Source organism: Ascidiella aspersa, chromosome 6 (assembly GCF_963924565.1).
Source record: "Ascidiella aspersa chromosome 6, kaAscAspe10.2, whole genome shotgun sequence".
Taxonomy (NCBI): domain Eukaryota; kingdom Metazoa; phylum Chordata; class Ascidiacea; order Phlebobranchia; family Ascidiidae; genus Ascidiella; species Ascidiella aspersa.
In genome coordinates this window covers 30,315,049-30,331,664 of record NC_139452.1, presented here as the reverse complement: position 1 = coordinate 30,331,664, position 16,616 = coordinate 30,315,049, and the positions used below count along the sequence as shown (strand labels likewise).

At 33.2% G+C, this 16,616-nt stretch overlaps 2 protein-coding genes across 2 annotated transcripts; both read right to left on the bottom strand.

Moving 5' to 3' along the window:
* Positions 1 to 233: 233 nt before the first annotated feature.
* Positions 234 to 3,077, bottom strand: LOC146141222 (DNA damage-regulated autophagy modulator protein 2-like). The gene is made up of 5 exons (XM_083393011.1): positions 2,840 to 3,077; positions 2,172 to 2,326; positions 1,386 to 1,563; positions 969 to 1,045; positions 234 to 586 (listed from the first exon to the last, which is right to left on the bottom strand). Exons 1-5 carry the CDS (start codon positions 3,042 to 3,044, stop codon positions 389 to 391), a joined length of 813 nt encoding a protein of 270 aa, XP_083249137.1. The 5' UTR covers positions 3,045 to 3,077; the 3' UTR covers positions 234 to 388.
* A 3,275-nt stretch (positions 3,078 to 6,352) lies between these two features.
* LOC146141221 (acetoacetyl-CoA synthetase-like) lies at positions 6,353 to 15,412 on the bottom strand. Its single transcript, XM_083391246.1, has 13 exons — positions 15,254 to 15,412; positions 14,672 to 14,893; positions 14,095 to 14,205; positions 13,546 to 13,643; positions 12,857 to 13,056; positions 12,114 to 12,255; positions 11,353 to 11,433; positions 10,829 to 10,953; positions 10,138 to 10,325; positions 9,484 to 9,735; positions 8,786 to 8,914; positions 7,663 to 7,916; positions 6,353 to 6,719 (listed from the first exon to the last, which is right to left on the bottom strand). The coding sequence occupies exons 1-13, from the start codon at positions 15,384 to 15,386 to the stop codon at positions 6,582 to 6,584; spliced, it is 2,073 nt and encodes a 690-aa protein (XP_083247372.1). The 5' UTR covers positions 15,387 to 15,412; the 3' UTR covers positions 6,353 to 6,581.
* Positions 15,413 to 16,616: the final 1,204 nt, after the last annotated feature.

Below are 16,616 nucleotides of genomic sequence, written 5' to 3'. Positions count from 1 at the left end.
CCCTTAAGGCAACACTAGCATCAGCGAATATGCGATAAAAACTGCCAACAATGACAAAAAGAGGTGATAGTTTCTATGATTTTGAAAACATGTCTTTTTCGTGCGCGTTATTCCCTGGTAAAAACTCTTCACTACAAACCAGCCTTAACATTAGGGATGTCCGATAATATCATCATATTAATACCAATCCAATGCCAAATGAATTTAGTGGAACTATAACCCCTTTTTAGTTCAACTATAGATGACATATTTAGTTACAGCCTCTTAAAACATATTCACAGTAAGTGGCCAAACCTAAATAAATCTAAAATATTGGGCATCGTATCAGAAAAAAATGACGTATTGGACATCCCTACTTCTCACAAAGTCCTCAGTCGTAAAACAGATTTTACGTCAGAATGCCTCCTTCCATTTCTTCTTCTCTCACTTGCTCCCCACGCTGGTGGTAAAGTGTGTTGTTGTGCAAGTGGAACTCAGCACGCATCGTGATCACTTGAAAGTCGCGGATGAAAGTGTAGAAGAACGCTAGAAAGGAACTGGCCAAAACCCATTCGAGAATTGTGCTCGCTAAATGAGCTGCGTATCCCTGAAACAATATGTGTACAATCATTAAACTGGGGTTTATATACTTTACAGTAAATTCAAGTAAAATGTAGCAATCTTGTATCCACCTGTAGTGCTTTACAAACAATATTTCTTTAAACTTGAATAAAATAGCTTTTGCTACATTTGTCAATTTGAAGAATGTATCTTTTTATATAAAGGTGGGTGCTTTATAATCAATTGCTCTTAATATAAGTTAAAAGTGCCAATTGTTAGAAATACAATAAATACCTCAAAACTTCTTTAATAGTGCTTTTTCACGTAGTAAACTTGTTTGTGGTTAAGCAAAAGTAAGATATATGCCTTTATTTTTTTTCTAGTTTAAAACTCAATTTGCAGCACAAAATGTATTTAAAGTTTCTTACCTCATCGCCAGGCTTCCAATGGAGTTTTATATTTCCTTCTGTGTCAATCGCTGGAACAAAGGATGTTGCTATGGTACCTTTGAATGTACAAGTATGATGTTAAGGTTTCCTCCTGACTGTTGTTAAACTCATTCTGGTGTAATTTTTAAATAGTTGTGTTAATTTCTTGGCTTTGATATCGTACCACTTTATTATTTAGTAGAAGGAATAGTTTGCTACTTGTTATGAATAGGGTTTTTATTTAAAAGTTAACACTATGCGGCCATATTTTTCAGTTTTGCAGATAAATGCACTTTAAATTACAAATAAATTATTTAGTTTCTGTTTGCCAAGTCTTTTATAATTTCGACAATTCAGTATATTTCAAAACTACTAGGCATACAACAATAACAATTTTTTTAAATTATTTTCACTTACCACCAATCATGGCCGCGCCACTAACACATGCAATCGCTAATCTCGCATGGAACACTCTTATACTGTTAACTTCAGGGTGCATCTTGTATGTTATGTAGGCTTGAATGAAAGCATAGACCGTTCCAAGGCCAAACGCCATCAGGGCACCAGTAACATGTACGCCAAATACACTGGTTTCCTACACATAAAAATCACATGTTTCGGTGTACTATTGGTTACATAATCCTTGGTCAAAATGCAGCTTTAGAAGGGCTAGATCACAGGTGGTAACACACATATATGTTTCATGTTTAAATTAGTAAGAATATCAAAGTCCATACAGAAGTAGGCAGCATTTTGAGCGTTAAACTCTTTATCACATTGTTGAAAATGAACAAAGAGTTATTCAAAATGTTCAACATGCTACCTACGTTTTACTGCAACCTCCAACCATTATTCTCTAATGTTTACATGCACTAGAGGTTTTTGTTCTGCGTGAAACTGTTGTAAGCTAAATGTATAAATATAGAGAGACGAAATAAAATGTTTCATTAAGCACATTTTCATAAAATCGGGTTATTTATCCTAATTTTTGCACATAAAACAATTTGTTTGCTATAATATATTGTGTTGTGTTTGTGTTATTTTTGAAGTGAGTTATTGCTTGTAATCAAGATAGTTAACCAATTTTAGTAGTTAAACGTTTAAATTTATGTCAAGGACTTTGACTTAGAATGGACCTGCTATAATAATGACTTGACAGAGGTCATTTCAAAATGGTTTGTTTGTAACACTGATCTGTATTACCTGAAAATTAGCCACCAACGAAATTCCGAGGCATATAAGAAATGCAAGAAAGAATGAAATCTTGTTTAAAATGTTGACCCTTCTCGTCTTCTCCATATCAAGCATCTCCAAGTAACCAAGCACTTGCTTGTAGCGAATGTAGAGACATGCAAAAGCTAAAAACAAAAACTTATGAAATTAGTAGCTGTTTAAACAAAAAAAAACTTTGTATTTTGTAGGGTATTTGCCTAATGGAATTGACACCGCTTTTTTGTGCTGATGGTATCAATTAGGGATGTCCGGTAATATTGGATCGGACCTGATACTAGAATGGTATTCTGATGCCAAACTAAATTAGGAGGTTCTGCCAAGATTTGCGATATAACCAGTTATTTTTACAATGAAGGGTAAAATTATCAAAATCCAGTGGGTTAACAACAGGAGGTAATTAAATATATAAACTAAAAAAACAAGCCTGGAACGTTTTATTGTCATCTATTTAGTAAATTAGTAATGCTGCCATTGGGTATCGGAATGAAATGTCAAGTATCAGACATCTTTAGTATGGATGAAAACAAGTATATAAATTTCCAGTCATGACTTCTTAAAGAAGAAATAATTATGATTTGACAAATTCATAGCGTAAAGTATAAAAATTTGTTCCCCCTCAAAAAACAGTTAAATTTTACCTGTTACAGCAGAAATGTTTAACATTTGTCCGAATATACAACTCTCCGGCCTTCTAGCACCAGTATCGGAAATATAGGGAAACCCAGGGTCTACATCACCCCTTGCAACGGCGATAATGTACGATATGGTGAACGTGAGGTATGTCCATACCACGAGGAAAAATGGCAGGAAAGACATTCCCTTCTGGAACCAAAATGGACCCATGCTGCTCACAATTCTCTTCACCACAAGCAGCTACTTTCTATCAAAGAGTTACGGTAAGTTATTTCAGTTTACACAGTAACACCAGGTCTGATTTATTTATATTGTTTTAGGAAAAAAAAATAATAATAAATTAGTCTTTTCTTTTATTTCCAAAGCAAGAAATGCAAAAATTAACTTATATTTTTCATATTCCAATATTTTTAACCAGTTTTGCGAAATTTAATATCCCCAGGTTTTCATTTTCGTTTTAATCTTATGACTCAAATTTTTCTGGCGTTCATATCAGGATAAGGAATACCCTTTACTCAATTTAGTTGATCAGCATTTTTAAGATCTACAAACTAAGTTGTTTCATGTAATTTAATTCCCTTCAACATTTATAACCTGCTTTGTTGGTCCCTGCTTTAGAAATGTAAAATAGCTTTATCCACAAGAGGAAAAGAGCTTTTGACCTATTTCCTGGTTCGGCATTTATATTTCCTGGTTTTGTAAGGTTGGCAAACTAAGACACCAAAAGTCACTTGCTACAAAATGTGAAAAAAAATGGCACTGCTTTAGAATGTTGCCACTTATTGGTCCAGAGGGTTTATATTGCTAACACTATTTGGAATAGAGTGCGATTTCAGGTGGGTCAAGTTTTACTGCTATATTTATTTTCCCATATATATTTCTTTCTTGCAGGATTAATTTTTGACACTGCAACTTTGCTTAAATTTTGGTATATTTTACATTCAAACTTGTTTCAAAGTTACTAGCAGGTTAACATAAATACCCTTTGCCCTATTTCCTAGTCTACGCATTTATTTAAAGCTGCCAACTCAGCTATCTTGTCCTAATTTTAAAGCCTTTTTACTTGAAGTTTCTAAAAGCAACGTAGAAAACAACGTAGCTAGCTGGCTTTCAACCATAGATCAACCTCCAAATAGTTCGCAAACAGTTCGCCTGCCATAAACTCACGCCTTAACATTTACATTAGCCTATCGTTCAACTTCCAAAAGGTAAACAGTTTCAGGCAATTCCCACACTCAAATTCACTCGCATCTGTTCCCCACAAGCCAAACGACAGCCTCGGGCCGCATAACTAGGTGTGAAAATAAGCAACCGGCGTTGCGCGGTTGCGGGGAAACCCCATGTGGGATCTTGTGACTGCAGTTATCGTCATGTGAACGACCACGTCATTAACTTCGACTTCCTGGTCGATTTGCTGCGTTTTTTGCTAAATTGCGCGCTAATTTAACCAGTGTGGTCTGCGTGTACCTGTAACATCTTCTGTTCCCTGCGTATGGTTGTTTAATTTAGTGATTCGTAAACGTTTTTTTCTTATATTTAAAAGTTTACAAATTGTTGAGCGGTTATTGGCACGGGCCGAAATTTGTCATACTTAATACTCATGTAGCCTACTGTTTGTGCCCCAGGCAATCTTGAATCGCTATAGATATGTATATGGCTCTTTTCTAATGTAGGCTACTACTCCTTATGTTTTCATAATCAATTCTATTTCGTAAAATGAAGGTTTATGTAATATCTGCGGGTTAACGGTTACTTAAAAACTTCTTCGATAGGAATTACATTTATTTATTTCTGCCTAGACAACAAACACTGCTATGTAGACGGCGTAAATAGGATACTTACTCCAATAGTAACCCTACCTTAAAAGCATCTTATTGAATAATTATTTGACAACTCAATAGAAACGACAACGTGAATACTGCTGTGTAGGCTGCATAAAGAACACAATTGATCTTACACCAAGAGTTGTACTAAAATGCTTATTATTAGAGCAAAAATCAGAGTTATAAAGAAATTTCACTCGAGTCACATCATTGGTAAAATGAAGTGTATTTATAAAGCATTTTTGTCTTTGGCTTGAAGTTGACTTGTTCTAAATATGTACTTGTTATTTATTCAAAAAGACTTGACTTGGACTTTATTTGTTATACTAACAGGCTTTTACTACGATTTGGCCTTATTTATCACTATCATAAAACTATAAACTAAAAGCTACACGTTTTTTTTCACACTTTAAACGAAACATTTGCTTAGGTGTTGTGTATTTAGTTTTATACGTTGACGAAAAGTAGGGCTGTTGAGGGTAGGTTCTAATACACGGGTTAGAAATTTGACAAGTTACATTTACACGACAAAACTTCGCATTTTAGCTGATTGTTAAAACAACACATATAACAAGGTAAAATACGTAGTTCATTTTTTTGTTACATTTACGAAGAAAAAGCAAGCCATTCCCTGTTTAGATAGAATGTGTTTTTTGTGTGTCTTTTAAATTTAACAGAGATATAAAGCACTTTACTACGATACTACAAGCAGCTAAAACTTAAAATACGCGCGAAGCAACATAAAAACAAACACACTAGAAAATGTGGTCACAGGTAAGTTTTGGTCGGAACATCAAAAGGTAAAACGTGCATAAAAAATCGTGACAACAACAAACATGAAGCAAAAATACCGATCTGGTCCAAAAACTAGAGATAAAATATACTACTTTCGATAAAGGGGTGTCGACTTATTTTTGATAACACGGCAACGCAATAAATGTTTTAAAAACTTTTTAGACATCCTTTAAATACAAACGTTACGCCTCTCAATCAAGGTTTGTGTTGTTATTTGAAAATCAAACAATACTGAACAAAATGGGTCAATTTGTTTTGCAGAAAGCACACTTTTATATTGCAATATTTGCAAGTAACATGCTTCGAATAAATCAGTAACAGCTAAAAAAACTACTGCATTATTTATTGTGTGGCTTTGAAAGTCGCTTCTGTAAAATAAGGTATTAGGATTTCAATATGATCAACTTATAGGCACTAACTAAACAAGCTACATTCAATGGCACTTTAAATCAAGTACATTAAAGGTAAAGATTTTGCTTTAGTCCTCTATAGTTGCGATAGGTCGACTTTTGCTGGCCCAAACGGGTGTATCTGTAATGATAGAACCTTAAACTATTACAGCAGATTTGTGCTTGTCGATCTAGGCTCCGCTGACGCGTATATGAACAAGTAAAACTCTTAGTTAAAAAACACGAAAAAATGTTTTTTTCACTAAGGAATTGATTGTTATGCCAGTTGGACGAAATATAAGCTCCTCTAAAGCAGTGGTTCGAAGCCCTTACGCCTCATACTAAGAAAATCATTTGCTTAGATTTACTTTAAACCTAAACAAAAAAAAAAAAAAAAAAAAAAAAAAATATTTTAAGACTCTCTATAGCAGCCGCATATTTGAGAATATAAGTCAAAATACACTTGCGTTAGTTTTCGCAAAGTACATGAAAATCCTTCTCATGTGCACTAATGGTTAAGAACCACTGATTTTAATAAACGTTGACTCCGCAAGAAACTTGATTTTTAGCTGTACTAAAAGCACAAACACATTTCCGCGTAATTGTGTCAACATTTTTTAGAACCACTGCTTATAATAAACGCACACTTACCTCGATTTTTCAACTTCAAGGTTTACTTTTTATCTTTACTAAAGCACGAACTAATTACTGCGTATCTTGGTCATCTTTCTGCGATTTCCTTAAAAATCCTCGAGTCCTTTCAAGTTCTTGTAAAGATCGAGTGACTCTGGATTGCGGAACGCACCGCGTTGTTTGATTTCTATGCCGGCTAGAATCCGTGTAACCGCAACTTCCACCTTTTTGCCACTGATTGTGTACTATAAAAGTAAATAAAATGAACCAGGTATAAGAAAATTGCTGTATAAGAAAAGTTGAAAAGAAATAAGGTTACTAATAATAGTGTCAATTCGTAAAACATAAAATTACCTTTAATTATTCGTAAAATTTCGATTTTTTATTTCTATTTATTTTTTGTAAAACACACAAGATCACTTATCAAAGGCATGTTTTAAAAGCCCTAATTATTTACCGAGATATCAGCATATAAACTGTATTCAATTAAATTTTGCATTTCATTGGATATCATAATTTAAAACTATATTTAATTCAATTATTATTTATTTTATAGAAGATCATAATTTTTAACTATATTAAGTTAACTATATATTTACCGGCATACCAGCATTTAAAACTATATTAAGTGCAATAATTTACTTACCTAGATATCAGCATTTCAAGCTTTATTAAATTTAATTATGTAATTCTCGGGATATAAGCACTTAATCTATATTAAATTGAATTAGGCATTTCTTTGAATATCAGCATTTTAAACTATTGTAAGTTCAATAAATTCAAATTTGCATTTCATGAGATATAAGCACTTTTAATCTATATTTTGTCCAATAACTTATTTACCAGGATATCAGCAATTTATTGTATATGAAGTTTAAACTATTGTAAAACTATTGTAAGTTTAATTAGTTAAAATATGTATTTCATGAACTATCAGCATTTTAAAGTATATTCAGTTTATTAAGTTTAATCATTTACGTCCCGAGATATCAGCACTTTAAAGTATATTCAGTTTATTAAGTTTAATCATTTACGTCCCGGGATATCAGCACTTTATTGTATATTAATTCAAACTATATATTTACCGGGTTTTCAGGCCCTTTAAACTTGAAAATTGTAACCCTGAGTATTTAAAATCTACCAAGAAATCAGCATTCAAAACTATATTAAATTCAATTATTTATTTACCGGGATATCAGCGACCTCTAATACCACAGCTGGTACATGACGAGGTGACAGTAGTGTCCTTATGGTCCTCTGCACAGTCCGTTTAAGGTCGTCGTCCAACACAACTCCAGGTGACATCTTCAGGAAGAGGACGACCCGCTCTTGATCTTTCACCTCCTCCTCAGCTTCTCCGACTCCTCCTCGTTTTTTCCCACTCCTCCCGCGCTGAGCGGCCGCAACGCAATCGACAACTTGCTCGCTGAAGTTTGTTTCGACTGCGAATAAAGGTAACGCCATCGTAATGGTAAAATAAAATTTTTTATAAAGATAGGAATTTTGGTCAACGCAATCTTAAGTACGTCATGGAAATAAACAAACTTGAAAAAGTAGAAAATGTTGTCAACGCAATTATTCTAACTCCGTTAAAAAAGTTTATTTTGACTGAAAAACAAAATTATTGCTGATAACAATCGAGAACTTGTTTGAAGTTTTGACTGGAAAAGTAAGATAATTAATATTTGCTACAAAATCTTTAGAGCGTAATGTCTTGAGGTTGTAGTTAGACGTAGTAGAAATATCAAAGCCCAAACAAAAGTATAGGTAACATTTTGTAAACGTTTCAAATAAATCTTTGTTCCTGACAAAGTCATCTGGCCCTTAGCGCCCCATAGTAGGAGTTGCAAGTTGAATAAGGTATGAACCTGGTTGACTTTCGATATATTCAATAAATAAACTGTGCCAGCGTTATCAAAGGCAATTGCGAAATGCTCTGAAATGCTTTTATAAGGTCATTAACATAATAGGGGGCTTTCCGCCCCACAATGGGGGTATTTCGACTAAAAACTTTTTGATTTTTATTGACGAACTTACTTCTAGCGTTGATCTCCGAAGTTCCGAACCTGACTTAAATTTAATACAAAACCTGAACAAACATCACGCCAAATATTATAACTTAACTTAAAAAAAGCAATTACTTATTGTGTACAGCCTTAAAGTTTTGACCCTGACTCAATTCGGCTTTAGTGTCAACCAGTAGTAAACCATAACCACAACTTTATGTATAACCACTACTCCACTACTTTATGGCGTCTGACTAATTCAAACTGTTTGATAAATTGTGCCAACCTTAACAACACGAACTCACTTATTGTGTAGAGCTCCGAAGTCCCGAACCGGACCCCGTTCGGGTTTAACGTCGCATCGCTTCTTCCAAGCATCACAAAACCGTGAGTGGATTCCTTCTCAATACAGAAGTCGCCGTGAGACCAAATGCCTGGGAAAACACGAATATTTTTACGCAAGGTAGGTTGAACATTTTCGTATTTAAAAAGAAAACGGTCAGACAGTAGAAAAATATTTTTATTTTAAATACAATAATTTTACTGACAGGCGGATATATTTAGTTTTGAAATAAAAAATTACAATTATGGAGTGCTTTATTATTTGTATACAAATCAATTATTAGAGCAAAATTGACTTGACTTAGGTCCATTACACAAATGGCATGTTTATACTTGATTCATTTGTACCAATATCTTATTAGAGTATGTGGTAAGGTGGTTTAATTAAACACTTTTAGTAAAATTGGTTTATTTAGGCTGTGACTTGAAATTGACTTTTTATTTGTTAAATGTCAGTTTAAAATGACTTGTTTACAATACTAAACATTTTTTACAAACTGATTTACTACATTTTAACCGAGTAAAACATTGTTTAACAAACCAAAAAAATGAGAGAACAATTTTAGCGGTCACCAAAACCAAACCTTAACAAATTGTCGTTCATCGTGGTAAAAACTGTTTAAAAAACTGGAAATACTTGCCATATATTGCAAAAAACAACCTGAAAAATTAGAGAAGTATGCTTTCTTGAACAAGGCACCGTCTTTGTCTTTCCAAAAGTGCGTCGGCATACAAGGGAAAGGTTTCAAGCAAACCAGCTCCCCAGGACGATTAAAAATCTGCTCTCCGGCGCCATCTTGCGTCTCTTCGAAACAGGCGACCGACATTCCGAGGTTGGCGCCCTGTAGCTCCCCCCGGTGGACAGGTAGCATCGGGTTTTGACCCATAAAACAGGAAATGATGTCAGTGCCACCTGGAAATGCGAAATAAATGTTTAAGAACTTATATTTGGAAGTGTTTTTTAAAAAAATAAATCATGTTTGTACCTGTTTTCATGAAACGGTGAAACTAATTACGGGAAAAAGTATTTATTTTCAAATGTTTATTTGTTGCATTGCCAAGTGTGACTCGCATGAGTTTTCAGTAAGCAATTAATTACAAACTTGCCAATAAATAAATTTAGGACTGGGATGTTCATGAAAACTATGCCTTTTTTAGAAGGGCAATCAGATAAGGAAACACGCTTCCTAGGTCTGCGCTTTGATAACCAACTAAGTCTAACAACAATCTCAAAAATATAAACATCATGCCCCTAAGATTAAAATCAGGAAGATCAGCAACCTGTCGTATTAGTCGACTAGAATTATTTACATACCAGTAATAGAGGCCAATTGTAAATCTTCTTTCACGTGATCTCTCACATAATCGAACTGATGTGGAGCAAGTGGTGAACCGGTGGAGAGGATGCAGCGCAACTTCGGCATTTCGTGGGTTTCCCGCGGTTTTAATCCCTTCTCTTCCATAACAGCGAGACACTTGGCGCTGGTGCCGAGTATAGTAACGCTAGAAACGTAAATGGTTGATAAACAGGGTTACCGTGCACCAAGAAAAAAAAAATGACATTTCAATAGACGTTCAGAGAAATAGACGTTTTATAGGTTTTTAAAGACCTAAAATTGGATAGCTCGACGTTTAATCTTGTGTTGTAGTTTAAATTTATTTAAATTTAAATTTAATGTTTAAATTCAGCATTGAAAAGCCAATTAAATTTGGGCCTACATAGTTTTTAAGGAGTTACATTTTACCAATCAGTAAAACCTTATCGTATTAAAATTAAAAAAAATGCGAAATTTTTGTTATGCTCTCAATCTATGCTTTAGCTTGAATTTATGGTTTGACAAACAGTTTCATAAAAAAAATTTAAAGGGCCCAAAATTTAATCGAAAGTTTCATAAAATAAATTCAAAAAACCCTTAAAAATTTAAAGACTTTGTAACAACCCTGTTAAAAGGCTTTAAACTTAAACAGCTTTGAGTTAAGAGGTCAAAATTAAATATTTTAAATACCCTTGCTGTTCAACCACGTCCCACAATGCATCTGGATTCGGGTGAAAAGGGGAACCATCGTAGAGCACTATGCTGCCACCTGATGGTAGAGCTCCAACCATCCAATTCCACATCATCCAACCGGTCTGTTGCAAATAAAAAAAACAGAATTATTTTTCAAGAAATTTGAAATATTTTTTGGAATAAGTAAAAAAAATTGTGAATAAATCAGACTTATGATTGCTTTTCATTAAATCAGAGGATGTGGTTTTCTATTTAATCTGTTTAGGATTATTTTATGCTAAACCCATTTTCTCTAATGTTAACTTGTCTCTCAAATATGACTTTTAGGGAGTACTTTTTATCATATTAGGAAATTTTTGAAATTCTTTTGAAACAATGTTCCTTTAACTTTTGACGCATTATTTCACTTCTACTAAAAAATCAAGTCACTTCTCAAATTATTTTTAATAATATGAATTTTAAGAAGATATACATTTACCATCAATTTAAAAGGAATGTGAACAGTCATATAAGACTCTTACTGTTGTGTAGTAAAGTATGGAGTCACTTCTTGTCATGTTGCTGTGTAGAATGTGCTCCTTCATATGCTGAAGTAAAGTGCCCTGAAAATGACCAAATAAAAATGAAATTTCAATTATATTATGAAAGAGGTTCTCCAACTATAATTTTTTAGGGTCTATGTTTCCTATCTGAACTCAATTGCAGTAAGAAAATGCTTTCAGGTATTATTATAGCATGCCATATGCATTAGGTTTTGTTACAAAAAACTGCACCATTTGCTTGGTGCGTTGCAAGCAAGGAGTTGAACTCAAGTAAGACCACATAAAACTACCAGCTGACGTGCGCATGCACAATTGCGCAGTGCCAAATTTTTAAAGTGATAAGGCCGCAACTGGAAATTGTAAAGTTGGAATAAGCATATGGTGGAATATTTTCAACAACCATGTATTGTGGGTGGATGAATTATTAGACGCCCATATGAGGGGATTGCTGAAAATACAGCTCATTTCTTTACGTAACTTGGTGAAATTCAGACTATATAGTTGCAGCGGGACTTGACAAAATCGCATATGGCCAGTGTCGGACTCGAGAGTGGGACTTGGGTTATTTTTATACCAGCTAGGCAGCCCTGGTTGCAAATACAACATTTTTTTACACAAATGCCGCAAGGGAAAAGCATACACAAAACTGCAGTGCAATAATTAAAAAAGGGCAGCTTTTTAGGGCCAAGTTGCAAAAGACTTTGCTCATTTAACTACTTTATTTCGATTTCAATTCTTACCCCAGCCGAGTGAACCATGCATTTTGGGGGTCCCGTCGTACCTGACGAGTACATTATAAAAAGCGGATGGTTGAAAGGTAGCTGACGGTAAACCAACGGCTCATCCGCTGAACCAAGTTTAAGGAAAGATGATAAAGTCATGCTAAAAAAGATAAAATGGTGATATTTGAAGGAAAATAAAATAAATTAAACATAAATGGTTAATTTGGGTGAAAAAAAACATCTGGTGATAATAAATTTTAAAAAGAGTCAGTTTATATAGGTGTGTATGATGCAAATAAACCCTTTACATCATGAAAACCCGAAAAAATGGAAATAAAAATAGCTAGGTGCTATGGCCAATGAAAATGACAAAATTATTGGGTTAGGGTTATGATAATGGAAGTACAAACTAGTTTTATTCTTTAATGCAGATTTTTAACAAATCTAAAAAACGTAGTTTAAAAATGTTTTAAAACATTAAAAAACCAACAGAACAAAAACATGTTGCTTTGATTTTGATTTCGCTTTAGCTATGGAAACTTATTTAAAATATTTTCTCTTGTTCTATTATTATACATTAGTGCTTGCAATTTGCATTAAGTAGTGATAACAATCTAAACAAAAATGTTTTAAAGAATAATAAACAGATGGTTGCTATAGTTTTAGCCATAATTTCATTAGTTCATAAAAAGTCTTAAAGATAACTAAAAAAAGTTCAAAAGTTTTTATGAGGCTAGCAAATAACCGTCATATTTTTCAACCTTTTTTTCACATTTGTCAGATCTATTGATAAATCATCAGGATCCACAAATGAGATTACAATGCAAGCTTCCAGTTCAGGAAGGCCTTCCACCACCTTCTCCAGTTTGGACAAGTGAGGGTGGATTTTGTTGTTGTATCGAACAGCTTCCACAGAAAATAAGACTTTCGGCTCGATTTGATGAAATCTTTCCAAAACGCCCTGAATATATTGATGTTTTATAGATTTCATGAATCTAGTTAAGTACGAGTAACTCACAACAACCTGTAGGTAATATTTATAGGTAACATTTTATTTCAATTTGATGGAATCTTTTCAACACTCCCTACAAAGATAAAATGTACATAGTTTGGTAGCTTAATACATATAATTTGCCATTGGTTATTTAGGGCAATCAGTAAGAAATATGTGCTTTTTTAAATGTTAATGGTGAAAATCTTTTCAACACTGAGTATAAAGTTTTATTTATAGATTTTAAGAAGCCTTGTACAAGAAAAGACAGAAATGATAGTGCATAGAAAAAAATAAAACTTACGTCAGGGAATTTTCTAAGATTTTGTTTTAATGAAGCTAATTGCATGAAATGTATTTATCAGGTTTAGTTTTTTATTACTCAGCATAGGTTAGGGATTAGTAATTTTGTATATGGTATTAAATTGTTAAATTGTCGGTTTTTAGAAATAAACTTACAGTGACTCCGAAATCTGGCGAAGTGCTGCTGTATATTGCACCAATACTTGCTGTTGCTAACATTATCGTGATCGCCTCTTTGCAGTTCGGGATGTAACCTGTAAAAGCACATCAAATTAATAAAACTTTGCTAAAAATATTTGTGTTAAAACAACAAACTTTCACAAATTAATGTAGTTAGTTTTTAACTTTTTACGAAAAAGCAAACTACTACATCACTAGCTTTTAAAAATAGAATAACTTTACAAATATAATAAGGTCAGCAATGGACCAGTTTGAAAAAAAAAACACTCTTGTAACAAGCACAACCAACTTTACTAAATGTGATCTAATAAGTTCCTGTGATTGTAATTGAATACCATTTATACAATATGGTTTTTAACACTTTACTAGCCTAATTTTTAAGCCTAATATAAAGCAACTAACTTTTACCAAGATTTATTCAGTACCGCTTGTAAAACAACTAAACATTGTTAACCAAATGCATTTAAACAAATGTAAAATATTTTTGCATGTGGCTTTTAGAAAACGTTTTTATAAAAGTTTTACCTACAACCCTATCGCCACAGCTTACTCCAAGCTTCTTCAAAGCAGATGCATACAAAGCTACATTCTCATGCAGCTGTTTGAACGAAACAGTGGCAACATCTCTGCCTTCTCCTGTCAAACAAAACAATCAACAGGTTGTTATTAAAAGAATAACTATAAAATAAACAGTAACAAACACACTAAATCCAAATTTATATTTATCAGGATTTCCACACAGGAAATAAATTTAAAGACATTGAAAGAAAATTTATAGGTTTAACTTATAAGACCTAAAAGATCATGTTAAAATGTTTTGAATTTTATTAACAATCGCTTAAAAAATTAGTTTACTGCGGCAGTTTTTAACACATAACTGCTATATAAAGTAATTTCAAAAACTTTTTAAATCAGTTCATTTCAGTTTCTCATTTTCAGTTAAGATTTGTGGACACCTTGTTTATGTAAATCTCAGTGAAAAACTTCATAGAAAATCATAGAAAGTCATAGAAATTTAATTTTTAATTTAACTAATTACTTATTTTTAAAATATATGTACAAACTCATAAGCACATAAACACATACGAACATAAACACCGACCTGTGGCTATAATTGCTGGTTTGTCATCATTAAATCGCAACATGTTTTCAGCGTAGTTTAATCTTGCCCCTTCAAACCATTGAGGATTTTCTGTGATGCCTTTGCTTGTGTCAACGATATTTGTGTAAGCTTCAGAATAAATTATGTCCATAAAACTCCAAATTTCACCCCAAAATTGGTCATAGTTTTGAGTTGACCACTTCCATAATTCTCTGTAGGTTTCTGGAAGTTAAAAAGTGACATTTGTTTTATTCTCATGGCTGGAGCTTGTAGTTAAAACGCTGAATGAAGCCCATACAGAAGTAGGTAGCACTTTGTTAAGGTCTTGAATAAATCTTAAGGTTATGCCTAGGTATCAAAACCTATACAAAGTAGGTTCCTTTTTTTGACATTTTAAATAAAACTTAATTTATTTTCAACATCTTGTTTTAGAATAATTAAGTATGATATTTTTTTACACTGTAGAGATGCTTTTTTCATTGTGTGCTTTCATGTGAATTACATTATTACATTTCAAATCTATTGGTACTTTTATAAATTTTCTTGTTGCAATAATTGATTTTTAATTTGATGATATCTTACCTAAACTTAGGCTATATTTATTATTGACACTTTTCATGAATTCTGTCATTTTGTTTGATTTACTCTTCGGTTTCCACATAACTTTTGGCGACAAAGAATTCCCATTTTGATGAGCAGTATCATCCGATGGCATTTTTACTGTAACACAAGTTTACCTACCCTTCCTAAAGACAAAGTGTATTAAAATAATGTTTTTCAAATATAATTTATATAAACATAGGGGCGCTGGTCTAGAATCTTACCACAACAAACATTATTTGGGTTAGACTGTAGGCCAGGTTGCAAAACGGTCATAGCCACGCATTTCATGTAAAATCAACGTTAAATGTGCTCACCAGCGCAAAATCGCTCAAACTATCATCGCACTAACGGTTTTTAGTATATTACTCCATTTTCTGCCAGGTAAATTTTACAAATAACGCTATTACAGCCGCACAACTTTTAAGCTGCAAAATCGTCTCCCCCGCGCAAAATCCAAAGTTTACAATCTGGGGTGTGGGTTAGCGTTTGGTTTAGGGTGGGTCAAGTATAATTAATAAATAAAAAATATAATAATACTTGACCCAAACGCTAATTTTGTGGGTTATCTTTATAACTGTGGTAGGATTCTAGACCAGCGCCGTTTATATTGCTAACAACATTTGGGTTTCGGTGGGTCAAATATTATTTAAACATCTCGTGTAAAAAAGTGGTAGAATTATAAACCAGCGCCCTAACATAATTTCTTGCGAATTTAAATACTACTCACACTTTCTCAATAGGTTAAAAAAGATTAATTTTCAACGTTATCGAGTATATAGTGATACGTTATTTTGCACAGTTGCAAAAACAACTTTAACGTGGCAAAATGTCCCTAATATCCTGTTCAACTTTCATGTTTTTATTGTGACACGTTGCTTTTGAGTAAACAAACGTTAAGGGGATTCCCCGTTGATACTCGATCCCTGCTTCACGCTTCAGTGAGTTTGTCAAATTACTACAACTTGATTTGATTTTTTTCCATTCTCGCAAAAAAAGTTAAACTTTGGGATAGTGCGGTAAAACATTTTCGCCGAGCTTTGTGTAACAGCATTTTTTTCGCTAAATAAGTTTTTAATGATTATTTTTTGTCCTGCTGTCCAACTTGAATATTTTTTTTCTGAAAGCACAAACACGTCAATCTAGGAAACGATTTTTAACTGTGGAATGTTGCGATAAAAATTTGTCTCCAAGCTTTGTGTAGCTATTTTTTGCTAAGTTAGTTTTTTGTGATTAACTTTTGTCCTCCTGTGCACTTAAAAACTTGTTTGGCTAACTTTTTTTAGCACAAAAACAAAAAAAATCGATTTATAAACCCGCCGCTAGCTCATTTAGCGCTAACAAT